Source organism: Phalacrocorax aristotelis, unplaced genomic scaffold, assembly GCF_949628215.1.
Source record: "Phalacrocorax aristotelis unplaced genomic scaffold, bGulAri2.1 scaffold_139, whole genome shotgun sequence".
Lineage (NCBI taxonomy): Eukaryota > Metazoa > Chordata > Aves > Suliformes > Phalacrocoracidae > Phalacrocorax > Phalacrocorax aristotelis.
This window is the reverse complement of record NW_027441178.1, coordinates 14,980-27,436: the sequence shown is the minus strand read 5'-3', so window position 1 is coordinate 27,436 and position 12,457 is coordinate 14,980. Positions and strand designations below refer to the sequence as shown.

Below are 12,457 nucleotides of genomic sequence, written 5' to 3'. Positions count from 1 at the left end.
AGCAGCTGACAAGACTGCGTCTAACTGCTCCTCCTAAACGTAGCAGACAAAAGAAAAGGAGAATCCCACCTGCTTTCAACATCCCAACCACCAACAGTAAGTGCTTGTTTCTAACTGTGCCCTCACTCGGGCATCACAGGCTGGGCTGCTTGTTGCTGGGAGGAGCACAGGAAACTTTCCCTCTGACATGACAACTTACCAAAGGCTAATTCTAACCTCCTGCACGGAACCTCATGCTTTGAGGGACTGACGGGGGGAAGGTTGTTCTGAGGGAACGATGCTTCCTTTTCTCCAGTCTGCCCTCCTTTTCCCAGCTCATCAGGGATCAAAACCCAAACTCAGGACCACGCAGGCAGTTGCACTCATTGATGAGAGAGAAGGAACAGCTTTCCCCGACTTTCTCGTCCTGCTCCTAGAGCAGCGCTGCCTTCCTTTCTAGACATTCAGGCCCTGATCGTGCTTCAACGGGAGGCAACGGTGGGTTTACACGCCCAAGAGGGGACCTCAGACATCACCATTTGCATAAAACTGGCAGGGTACAATTGCAGTTACACGTGTGGATGGGCAGGAGCAGCATAAAATGGTCTCTGACGCTAAAAGCGGCGCCATGGAAAGCTTAGGAAAGGTCCATCTCTTGACATTCTCAATAAAGACACAGTAAAAGCTCACCTCCTTCTGGAAGCCGCTGCATGTCATGTGAACAACTCCAGAGCTCAGCAAGCACCTGCCATCTGCAGAGACAACGAACGCTGGACAACATTCCATACTCTCACCGTGATGGAAGCACCAGTTTACATTTCTGTCATAGCAGCCTCTGGAAAGGTACAACCAAGTACCCATTTTCTTCGTCACATCACTTACAACCTCTTTTAGAAAAGTGATGACCGAGTGTAGAAATTTTACCTCCAGGGCTATCGAGGTGCTGCGCTTTGAGCTTCAGCCCAGAGTCATTTCATCTGATCACCAGCACCACGTCACGGGCTGCGTTACAGAAGCACCCAACCCCCAGACCCAGCCGCCTGTCAGACGGGTGTCACAACAGCACACACTTGGTCAGTACAACGTCATCACAGTTGGGTGGGTGGGGGGTTGGGGTTTTTCGGTTTGGTTGGGTTTTTGCGTGACAAACAGTGAACAGGAGAACCAATAAATGGCATTTGAGCTCGGTTTAAGCTTATCACTATTCAAAGCCGTGTAATACCTACCAAAATTATAGATGCTTGGATGAAAAACTGCGCAAGTTGTGGGTAAGAAGGAGGAACTCTCCGACTTAGGCTGCGCTCCTGCACCACAACATCCAGAAGGAGGTTTGGAGCAGTCGTGCTTGTCACAGCGTCCAGTGACCACAGTGCAAAATAGGGGCATCCCTGAAGGGATTCTTCTGGCCTGAAAGAAAACAAGTGCAGAAGCTAAACGCCGACTTTCCAATGAATTATGGGGAGGGGTACTGAAAACAACTCCATCAAAACCGACCTTAGTGAGCCTGGCATTTGAGCCTGATACCAGCAATTAATGTCAAATACACCCAAATAAGTAGATGGTTTTCCCTGGCCACGTGTATTCACTTGCCAGCTGAAGACTGAGACACTGGTGACAGGAGATATGACTGGAAAAGACAAGACATTGTTTCTTAGTGGAAGAAAATACAATCTCTCTGATATTTTTAAAACACCACTTTCTATTTTGGCTTCATTCTGTTACATCACTCATGAAACGCAACACTTCAGCAAGAATCATTTTAAACGTTTACACCATAGCAAACATCTCTGTGATAGGTTTCAGTCATACTGGCCCCTTTTTGAGTTCAGATTGTACCCGTCCTAAGCCAAATCAAGCACACAATTATTAGCTAATCAAGTTTTCCATACAGTAAGAGTTGATCAAGAGGTTTACCAAAAAAAAAACCAAACAAATCCCCACAAGTTAGCCTACACAGATATGGAAGACTTTCAGGCTGTGGGTATAGAACAGCATTCATTGCTTGGACTCCAAAACCATTTCGTTTAGAGTCACCAAACACGGACATCAGGAACAAACCTTCATCAACGCTGCCTTCTCTGGCTGCGTGGGTGGGAAAGGTTTCTACAGCCCGACAGCTGAGTAACTTGGCCTTGCTGCCCTGCCCTCTCAAGGGAAAGGCTCCGCCCGTCAGATCCAACCTGTTCTTTCCAACACAGGATGCCAGACGCTGCGGAAAAAATCACAGGAGAGAGAAGGGTCATTCTGAGATAAAAGCAGCCATTACACCTCAGTAGGAAACAATGTCCATGTCTAATAGAACACGCGTATTGTTCTCTAGCTCTCCCAGGCGCGTAATCTGATGGCAAAGAGAAACTACATCTGACACGCAAGAGAACTAAGTGTCAAACCGTAACGGGTAAGTTTGGCCGTAAAAGCTTTGCACATTTTCAGAACTGAGCATTTCCCTCCCATTATTGGTTCTGAATGTGTTTTGCAGAATTCCTTGCAACATCAAGGTTTCTTCACAAACCTACATATTTATCTAGAAAGAGAGATCTGAAATAATGCAATACATAGGCATGCAAAGCGCTTTGCTCTGTGACTTGATTACAGAACTGATGAAGTTAGAGAAGTCACGGCATTCAGCAGCCAAAGCTATCTTGCGAGGTGTTATCTATAGGCACACACCACTAGAGTGAAAGCGCATCCCTCGGGAGCAGCCATGAGAACGTCTTACTGATTCACAGTCTCCTCTCAAACCACGTCAGCTCCTGCCAGCTCCTCCTCTCACCTCCTCAGGGACTGATGGGTGAAAGATCCCTCCCTGCCTTCACCAAGTGCAGCCAACAGCAAAATTGTACGACTTGTTTTCAAAACGTATGGACAAAGGCTGTGCCCAAGAACACTCAGCAAAAGATTCTATTTTTCTTAGTCGTCTCTGAATTTTCATGGCAAATATGACCCCTGCCAACTTCACTGATACTCCCTTAGAGAAAAGGACTCTTTCCATCCTTTCACGCACGCGCACATCTTACCTCATACAGGGCTTGCCCTGAAGCCAAGCGCCTGCTGGCAGCGAACGCTAACTGCAACAGATGTAAACTCAGAGCATCGCCTTCACTGGAAAAGGCATAAATTATGACACTTGGTTACAAAGCTGCTTTATACTCCTCGTTATCCTTTCCTTGGATCTAGGCTGAGGTTTCCTGAATAGCACTGTCTCGCTGAAAAGAAAAACAGCCCTTCCCAAAGCATGACAATTGGTCACATTTAGCCGCTAAAACACAACGGAGGACATTTGGACACTAACAGCTTCTGGGGCAAAGGCTAACCATGCAGTCTGAAAGCTTTAACATGTTCTATCGACTAAAAATGGTTGGGAATAGCCCCTGACGGTGAAGAGTTCTCAACCAAAACTGCTTTACAGTCAAGCTGAAAAAGATTGCCACTCTACGAGCAGCCGAGCTGAGTAAATAGCTTGCTGATGCTGAGAGGGGCAGATCCTTCCACCCTTCCCTTTCCACCAGAGCTCCAGTCCCTCTCCTGCACACACGGCACCTTCCACACCCTCGTTTCAGTCATTAGCCCAGCAGGAAACCACCGACTTGGCTGCTGAACACCTTCCCTGCCAGGCGAGCTGAGCTGGCTCACCAAGGCTCAAGCTGGCACCAGGGAACCGGCCATGCTGTCACCTCCTCCTTTAGGGGCAGCAGGCTGGTGGATCGGCACCGTTAGTGCTCTGGAGCTGCAGCCTCGGCTGCTTTTGAGGGCATTTTAATATCACGGCGTGAGTATCAAGCAAACCATGAAGCAGTCATCAGGAAACAAAGGAAATCTTTTAAGAATGCCAGCACAAAAATATGGCCCTGTCGCTTTGCCTCCTTTCAGCAGGGAGGAACTAGGAGGTCCCTCTTCATCTCTGCTCCATCCTGTACAAATCGCACCGTAAGCTCCTTCCATAGCTGAGAGAATCTCCTGCACAGCCAAATAAACCAAACAAATACACCTGTCTCAACTCTATGTGAGCAAATACTAAAAAGAAAATTCAGCGGCTTATAGTAAGTTTTTATTCACCTTTCTTGCGTCGACTGAAGAGCCCACAAGGAGCAACATTTGCGAGGACCATTCTCAGGCTCTTGGAAAGTAACGGCGCAGACAGGAATCCTTCCTCCTTCAAGCTGCGAGTGGTGCCTGCAGGTTTAAAAACAAAGAAAAACCAAAGACAAAGAAAGCAGGTGAGCGACTGACCCTGCTCTTTGTAGAAGGGGAGAAGCATCTTCTGAGCAAAGAGCCCCTGACGTGCTTCTCCTCAAAGCACAGAAGGTCACGCTCCCGTCTCAAACAAGGGAGCCAAGGAAGCGACTGCTTTTGATGCAACAGCCACGAGGTGAGGAAATGACTGTCCATCACGTGCAATAACCTGGCTTTATCTCCTCCTCTGCCTGCGGAGGAGGAGCAGGAAGGATTCCTTCAGCTGCCAGGCAAAAGATTGTTCCTACTGTTGTCGCCTGCTTCAATATTGAACTGAAAATGCAGCGTCTCTTCTGCACAAGCTGAAAACAGCGCCAAACACAAGTAGTATCTTGTTTCTTTACTTGGGCTATGGAAAGCATTTCTCCTCCAGACTTCGGAACCTTCCTTGCCCCTTCACAATCTAGTCTTGCCACCTCACTTTCTCTCCACTCTCTATTTATGCCTCCAGTAGTTCCCGCTGAGTCACTGCAGATTTGCTTCACTGAATCCTTCTCTGAATTGGGTCAAATATTTCAAGCCAGATTGCTCTTTGGCAGATTTGTAATCATCTCTCTAATTTCTCTGTTGCTTATCAACCGACGTGACCCTTACCCTCATCTCCAAGTCTTCCAAGCAGACTTTCATTCACAGGCAGCGCAGCCTTGGCATGGGTCAAGCCCCTCTTTTGGTCAAGGCTGAAATGTGGGAGAGAATGTCTTTTCAGGCACCGAGCAGCTCTTGATCTTTCATGTCTCACTCGTTTTTTACCTAAACGCTTTGAAGAGCCTTATCACCAAAACCCCATCGTTAACCTACTTCAGCCTTTCAACGTATGCCCTCATTGCAGGAGCTGGTTCTGAGAAATAACGTCTAAAACCTCTTTCATTGAAACACACCCATTTCCTGCTGTCACTGACTACTACTGACAGAACAAACTGCCTTACAGAGGCAGCTCTCTCACATCGTAACTGCCTGACAGACCCCAAAGAAGCGACCTTTCCGCAGTTCCTCAGCCCACGGGCACAATTAGGCAAACAACCCCAGCCCGCTGGGGAGAAGGCGGCCCACTGAATCCATGTCTGACTCAGTGGTTACTTCACAAGGGGATTCCTAAACAGGCCAAGATTACACTGCACAGTTCCGTCCCTGAAAAAGGGCTCTTTAAATTAACAGACTTCCTCCTCAAGCAAAGCCTGGAGAGCCCTGCACCTCCAGGCGTGACCCAGTGCAAAGGGCGACTTACTCCCGCTGCAGAGTTTTCACATCCCACAGTGACAGGGAGCTGTCGGAAAAACCCACGGCGAGCTGGTTGCTTCTGCTGATGTAGCGCAGGGTCGATATTGCTGTTCCTGAAGGGCTTTGCAGTTGAAAGCAGAGATGTCTCCCTTCCCCGGTCACCATTTCTCTTCTTAGTGGAACTCCAGCAGCAATTCTAGCGGCAACTGGTAGACCTGCACGCACAAAACCACACGCTAAATGAAGGTGTTATGCCACTTAGGTTGCATCTGAAACACGGACGTGACAACATGTATAATCTAATCCTACCGTCCCCGGCAAAATACCCATTTGTGAAACACTTGCTTTGCTCTTTCCATTTTGCATGTGCTCAGAGAACATAAGAGCTCTCGCACTGCACAGGTATTCTCTCTCCTATTTCAAAACCAGGTAAAAGCGCAACCTTCATAGGCAAATTCTTCCTGGACCCTGCACATCAGGAGTTTGGGCCTCATGATGAAGTTACCTGAAGTGGCATTAACTCCTGAGGCCACTCTTGTAAGCGCCAGAACAGTGAATGCAATCCGAATACGCAGATTAGAGGTTTCTTTCATCCAAACGCAGCGATTTTGATAAGGCATATTTACTTCAAAAAACAAGCCTAAACTTTGCCCCAAGCCAATGAACAGAAGCAGAAGAACGTTCCCAAGACAGAGGGCACGTCCGACACACCTTCCTATCCGGCAGCTGCACCGACTCGGAGGCTCAAATTCCTACCCCTCACTGGCGAGAGTCACAGTGACAGAGGGACCCTGGTGGGAGGGGGCGTCTGTGACATTAGGAGGAGTACGAGGCCGCTCCCATTTTAATCCATTCAGGACCAGACGGTGTCAAACCGCCAGCTGTAATCAGCAGTCAGAAACGTCTGCGCACCAGTAGCTTCCAAGTGGGATGCGTGTTGTTGATTCAAAAGACACAAGTTTTCTTCCTTTTCAATTCAGGTTTAGAAACTGCCGCTTACCCGATGGCTCATTTTCCCTCTGGCTGCAGGATGGATCACCCAAACAGAGCTCCACCACAAGTAGATGACCAACATCTTTTGCCACCGCTGCCGCTCCAGCGAGCCACCACAGAGCCTGGGGTAGGTGCTGAGGGCTCACGCTGCCGCCTCCGGGACTAGTTCTGGGCTCTATAGCAGTTACCTACAGGAAACCTACAAGTTAGTATTTAACCTGTTTGACAAGCGAAAGAGAAATCACTCAAACGTGAAGCCAGAATTAGCCCATCACAAACAAGAAAGTAAACACAGGATTGTAAGACTTAAAAACACAGCATTGTTTACCATTACATCAAGAAAAAAACAAACAAAAAAAAACACAGAAAAAAAAGCCCTGTGCAGAAATCCATTACTGCCTTGCATTTACTGGATTTCCTACAGTTATTTCACTGAGTTCACTCCAACTGCAATGGCGCATTCTACCATTACAGCTTACCAATTTCCATTTCCTACTTAGAAACCATGAACTCAAAGAAAACATAGAAAATCACTCATATGCAAGAAACTTTACCACATTTAAGGGACCTAAGGACGAAAGAGCAAACTCACTCTCGCCCTCCCACTGCTCCCAGCCCAGCAGCCCTGGGATACAGCCTACGCCTTCTTTGCCAAACAGCTGTCGCGGCAAATCACGGCTCTAAGTGAGACGCGGCAGCGGCCAAGTTGCGTGGGAGACACCCCAGTGCCCTGGGAAGGGAGTATTTGGACAAAGTGGGGAAGGGACAGAATAGCTTAGTAACATTTACACCAGTCCTCGGGCAGAATCAAAAGGGCAACCAGGGAAAGCAGAAGAGTTTTAAACGCACACCAGCACCTCCGTGCATGTGAACACAGACTTAAAAAGCCGGCCTAAACAACGGCAAAAAGCCCAGCAGCTTGGTCGACAAAAGCCAACTCCAGCTGAGGAGAAGCGCACGCTGCTCTGTAACACGCGGAGCCGCCTGCCAGCAGCTTTAGTACAAGGCCCTCATGAAGACAGACCTTTCAGCACCTGCAGCCCCTCCCGGGACAGCCCTGACTGCTCCAGCAGAGACACCAGCACGTGAAGGCTCCTGCACTAAGGCTCGGCACTGGCTTTGCATATTCTCCTAGGCTGCTGCCAACTCCTTCTGGGAATGAACGCAGAAAGCCTGTCTCAGCTCCCTCACTCTGAATGCTGCCCTTCTGCCTCGTGCAAACCAGGAAGGGTGGGGAAAATACCATTCCATAGCTCTGAAACATGCAACCGGTATAAACCAATTTAATATCACTAATGTTTTCAATTCAGAGCTGCTTTTACAAGAAGCCGATTCAAATAATACTCCAGTATCAGTTTCCGTTTCCTGCTGCGCGTCCCCTGCGTATCCAGAGGGCAACTGGAGATCTGGAGATGCTCCCACAAAAAAATAGCCAACCAAAGCCAAAACTAAATGCCCCTGCCAATTCCTGCTAAGCTTGTGAGTTTGTTTTTTTAATCTCACTCGTTTACTCTCTGCATGACCACACACCTCCTCTTACACTAAAAGGCAGTCGGACAGTCACTCTAAATACCCTGGATTAAGGCACCAATGGCTCCACACCTTGCACCAGAGTCACTCTCTGTCAGTGTTAACCTGTACAACTTAGTTGCCCACAGAAGATACACCCACAAGGAAAACAGTCCTGAAATTAAGGCGCCCATTAAAGCCTTAAAACAGTTGTGACAAAAACTGCAGAGAGTGATGTTCAGACCAGATCCGCATCTCACTTTTTAAAAGAATCAGTGCGAAAATCAGAGAAACATTCCGGCAGATTAAAAACCCCGACCAGGTAATGTATAAACGTGGAAGGAGGAGTTACCAAAGAAACTCAAAACATAGGGGCGGTGGCCACGTGCCAGATTTATCTACCTGGTTTTGCTGACCCTGACTCCCACTCTCAGCTGGGAAGTTCACAGCCCCGCGAGCAATACCTGTGCCCTGTCCATGCTGGTCTCACTCCTCTCACAACAGCAACAAGTGGGGAGCGAAATGAAAGCAACAGACCAAGCATGCTTGTACTCCAGAGCACTCACCAGGGCACAAGAGCCAAAATTCAGAGAAGCCTAGGCTTTATTCCAAAGTTCATAACCTTTATGACACAACAGCCAACTTTCCCCACCAAGGCTTCTTCTTATTCACCCCTTCAACAGTGAACCGCTTTTCGGTGCTGTAGAAAAACTCCCTGAGACAACGGAGAGTTACGACTACATTTGATTGCAAATCACTTCTGTAGACACAGATTCAAGATGTGACACGATCCTTCTCTACCTTTCCTTTTCCCATTCCCAGCACAAACATCATGTACTCATGGATGATACGCTCATGTCAGCGCACAGCTTGCCTTTCCATCTCAAACGCTGAGATTTATCAGGATGAGGGGCAAACTCACACAGCGGAGCACCAACCCAGCTCAGCTCGTTAGAAATCACCACCACACAAACGCTCACGGCCAGCAATCACCCCGTAGCACTACAGACAAACAAAACCCCGCCGGGATCCCAGCGAGTCAAACCAAATCACGCGCTGGAAAGCCGAGTAATACCTAAGTATTGATTTGTTGCAGATTCTAAGGTGGTAAAAATAGAGTGAATCTCGATGTTCCATTAACTTAAGGTGACTCTTGCCTACACTCAGATAAGGAGCCGAGGGGAGAGGCCATCATTTGAGTTTACGGGTTAGAGAAGACGGGGACAATTAGTAACATCACACCAGAGTCTCCCACCTGCATGAGCACCATATTCAATAAGCAGAGATTCAAGGGCTTCAGGCTGAAAGTCAACCTGCCAGAGAACTCAGCGAAGGTTGTGTTTCCCATCCTAAGCCAACAGAAAAATGTGTTTTGCTCTAAAGTCACCTGCTTGCTGGTCCCACACTCGTGGGAATATGCCTAAGTCATTTACAGCACAGCCACGGAAGTCTCAGATACTTTCAAGACAGTATTTATGACAGAAACGAACCATTCAGGACATGTATGTTACAGGCACTTTAAAGGGGGGGTGGGGGGTGGGGAGAGGTTCTTTTTCACTCTGGCCAACAAAAGGTACTTTTCAAGGCCTTCTAGTCAAAGTGGAGAATTAGGTAACTACGTGCTCTAACGTAAAACCAGAAAACTTGTTTTACTCTCAGCAAACTCACAGGGTAATGGTACCGTGAAGCCCACCATTTCACACCAAGGTGCTCTCGACTGGACACCCTGCAGCGACAGTGTGGTGACGCAATAGAGAAAATAGACTTCCTAACAAAGAGACGCTCCAAAGCTGCTCCTGAAACAGCGTTATGCAGCACCTGACAGCGTTTCCCCCATTAAAAAGCACCTACCCTTCCTGGCAGAACAACTGCTCTAACCACGCTCGATGTCCCCGGGTCATACAGGCAGAGGACACTTCCCTCTGCTTCTCTCAAGCCAACCAGCAGCCCCGTTCCCGTCTGCCAGGAGACCTCCTTCACCACGCGGATGGTGGGAGGCGGCTGCTCACGGGCTCCACTGAAACGGTGTGCAGAGAGCCCCTCTCCCGTCACAGCGCTCACGACCTCCAGCTGAGGGCCACACGCCAGCCAGGCCAGGCCACCTCTCCCTGGAAGAGCAGGGAAAGCTGGCTAAAGCCAACTCCCAAGAGACGATTGAAAACAACTGGAAAATCACAGTCACTGCCCCTTTGCTTCAACAGAGGTGCCTCACAGAGGGAGACAGACTTACCGAATTCTGGTCAGTCATTGAAAATCACCCACTGAACCCTCAAGCAATACATCTTCAAATGAACCACCTTATGATTTTGCATTTGTGCTTGTCATTCCTGCACTGAAGAGTTCTGCTTGTTTGGGATAAAGATTACAATATGTTGATCTCTCGTCTTTATACCATATTCAGCTTGGGTTTGCTAGAAACCATCTGAACGCCTACGGGAATACAACTCCTAAAGCATACTTCAAACAGAGCAAATCTCAGCCAATTCTTTTCTACTTTACTAACTTTGCTTGACACAAGCCTACTTTGGGCAGGGATTTGGACTTCAGCAAGGAGTTACCTTAAAATGGGCACTGCGGGAGCCAATTTCAACTTTCACACACGCTGATCACAGAGAGAATTTAGCACATTTAGTTTCACTGAACTACTTCCAACACAAAGGGAGTATTAACTCAGTTACTGCACTTACAGTCACATAGAGGGATTCTACGTGGTCTCAGCAGATGCCCGGACACGCAGGCAGGCACCCGGCGCTACCTTCCGATCACCTACAAAGTCAGCTACCTCATCTGCTCAGCCACTCTCAGCACCTCTCACGGGACACTCCTCTGCATCCTATTAAATGCTTTGCAAACCCGGCTGCAGCGCCTAACAGGGCTTTCCTCTTCCTTCTGTTTGTATTCAGGCTAGCAACAAAAAAGCAGGGCCGTTTGCTGCTGTAACACTGGGGGGGAACTCTTTCTGCAGGCGATGTTATGATGGCACCAATAAATACGGCCCAAAACAACACTCGGACTTTTTTGAAAACTGCCCTTCATTCAATCAGAAATTGAGGAGGGGTCACTGACTTGCGCCTGTTATTTTAACAGCTCAAGATTGGCGCAGGCTGTTGTCATTTCAAAGTTTAACTACACTAATGTTGTGATATTAGCATTTTCCTAGTTTTTTTCATAGCTCACCCTTTCTGTTCTCTCAAAACCTGAGGCACCTGAGCAGCACCAACCTGACACAGCTGATGCTGTGACCCCGTGCCTCAGGTCACCTCCAGGCAGTAACAACTTCACAGCAAGACCCAGTTGCAAGGAAAAGGCTCACCTCTGCAGAACTGCCCGCGCAGCACAGACCCTCGGCTGGTCTCATCTTCCCCAAGAGCCTGAATGGTCACCTCGGGAAACTGCAGCAGGCTGCTCATTACCTGAGCCGCGAGGTCTCGCATTCTTCACTCTAAATAAAGACAAAAATGCAAAAAGAGACTCCTGACAGCCAGAGACATTTCTGAGATTGACAGAAGTTTCATCAGGTTGCCGTGAACAATCTCCCGTCCACCTCCTGTAGCTCTTCTCCTGAACAAAACAGCGCTCAGGGCAGCTTTGGATCTCACAGCAGAGCAAAGGGAGAATCCTTTGCTTTTCTGATGCCTGCGAGGTCACCAACAAAAAGGGACGCAGGGGTATTGACAGGATAAATAACAGGGAAAAAAGCCCAGGACGCTGAAGTCAAGTCTACTCACACAGGTTAGTACGATGTGATCTGAGAAAAATCATCTTTTCAAAAGCTTCTCAGTAATAGGGAGAACTTTCCATTTGTCCCTTTCCTTGATTTCATACTTTATTCTTAATTTTCCATTGACTTCTAGTAGATTTCATGCATCGTTTGTGTCTTGTTCACTTTTGGCATGTGTATTTTGAACAACATTCGTAAGGACCTTCATTCTCTAAACTCTTCCACAAAACATACTCATGATATTTTCACGTTACAAGCAACACAGACTTTCATAGCTCATCAGTTACACAGCAGTTTTCCATACGCTTATGATGGAAACATAACACAGCACAGATTTTTTTTTCTACAATTAGAGCCTCATAGTCCTCATTCCAGTCCTTTCCTTCCTATTGCCTGCCCTCATCACACCCCTGCAGGATTTCACAAACATTTCTAGGCCTTTCAGACACTTCCCACACTTCTGGAGGTGCTCCACAAAGAGTTCATGGTTCCGTACATCAAGAGAGATTTTTGTTGTGGAAAAACTGAAAAGCTGAAGTGATTTACAAGGTTAAACAGGCACCTTAATAAGAGATACACTCTGGTTTCTCTTCAGGTCTTATCAATCTTTCTCTATTCCCGACACGTGGAAAGACAAACTCCTTCAAGTAACTGTGTTTTGCAGGTTCTGAAATGGTTCCTGAAAACGCCTCCCGAAGGCAAGGCAGATTTAATCACCCCGTTCAAATGGCACTGCTTTCTTCACGGCGTCTCAAAAGGGAGACATGAAACGCAGCTCGCTGTGCCTGGGTGTCCCACCTGCTG

At 47.8% G+C, this 12,457-nt stretch overlaps 1 protein-coding gene across 1 annotated transcript in view; it reads right to left on the bottom strand.

Moving 5' to 3' along the window:
- The window catches only part of LOC142051003 (protein ELYS-like), a gene marked incomplete at its 3' end in the record, with an annotated part of 98,734 nt that extends 87,368 nt beyond the window's left edge, over positions 1 to 11,366 (bottom strand). Inside the window, exons 1-6 of the mRNA XM_075080196.1 lie at positions 11,246 to 11,366; positions 9,784 to 10,040; positions 6,431 to 6,611; positions 5,438 to 5,645; positions 4,036 to 4,152; positions 2,997 to 3,081 (exon numbers count right to left, since the gene is read on the bottom strand). Coding sequence (XP_074936297.1) covers positions 2,997 to 3,081; positions 4,036 to 4,152; positions 5,438 to 5,645; positions 6,431 to 6,611; positions 9,784 to 10,040; positions 11,246 to 11,366 — 969 coding nt within the window. The remainder of the gene's footprint in view (positions 1 to 2,996; positions 3,082 to 4,035; positions 4,153 to 5,437; positions 5,646 to 6,430; positions 6,612 to 9,783; positions 10,041 to 11,245) is intronic.
- Positions 11,367 to 12,457: the final 1,091 nt, after the last annotated feature.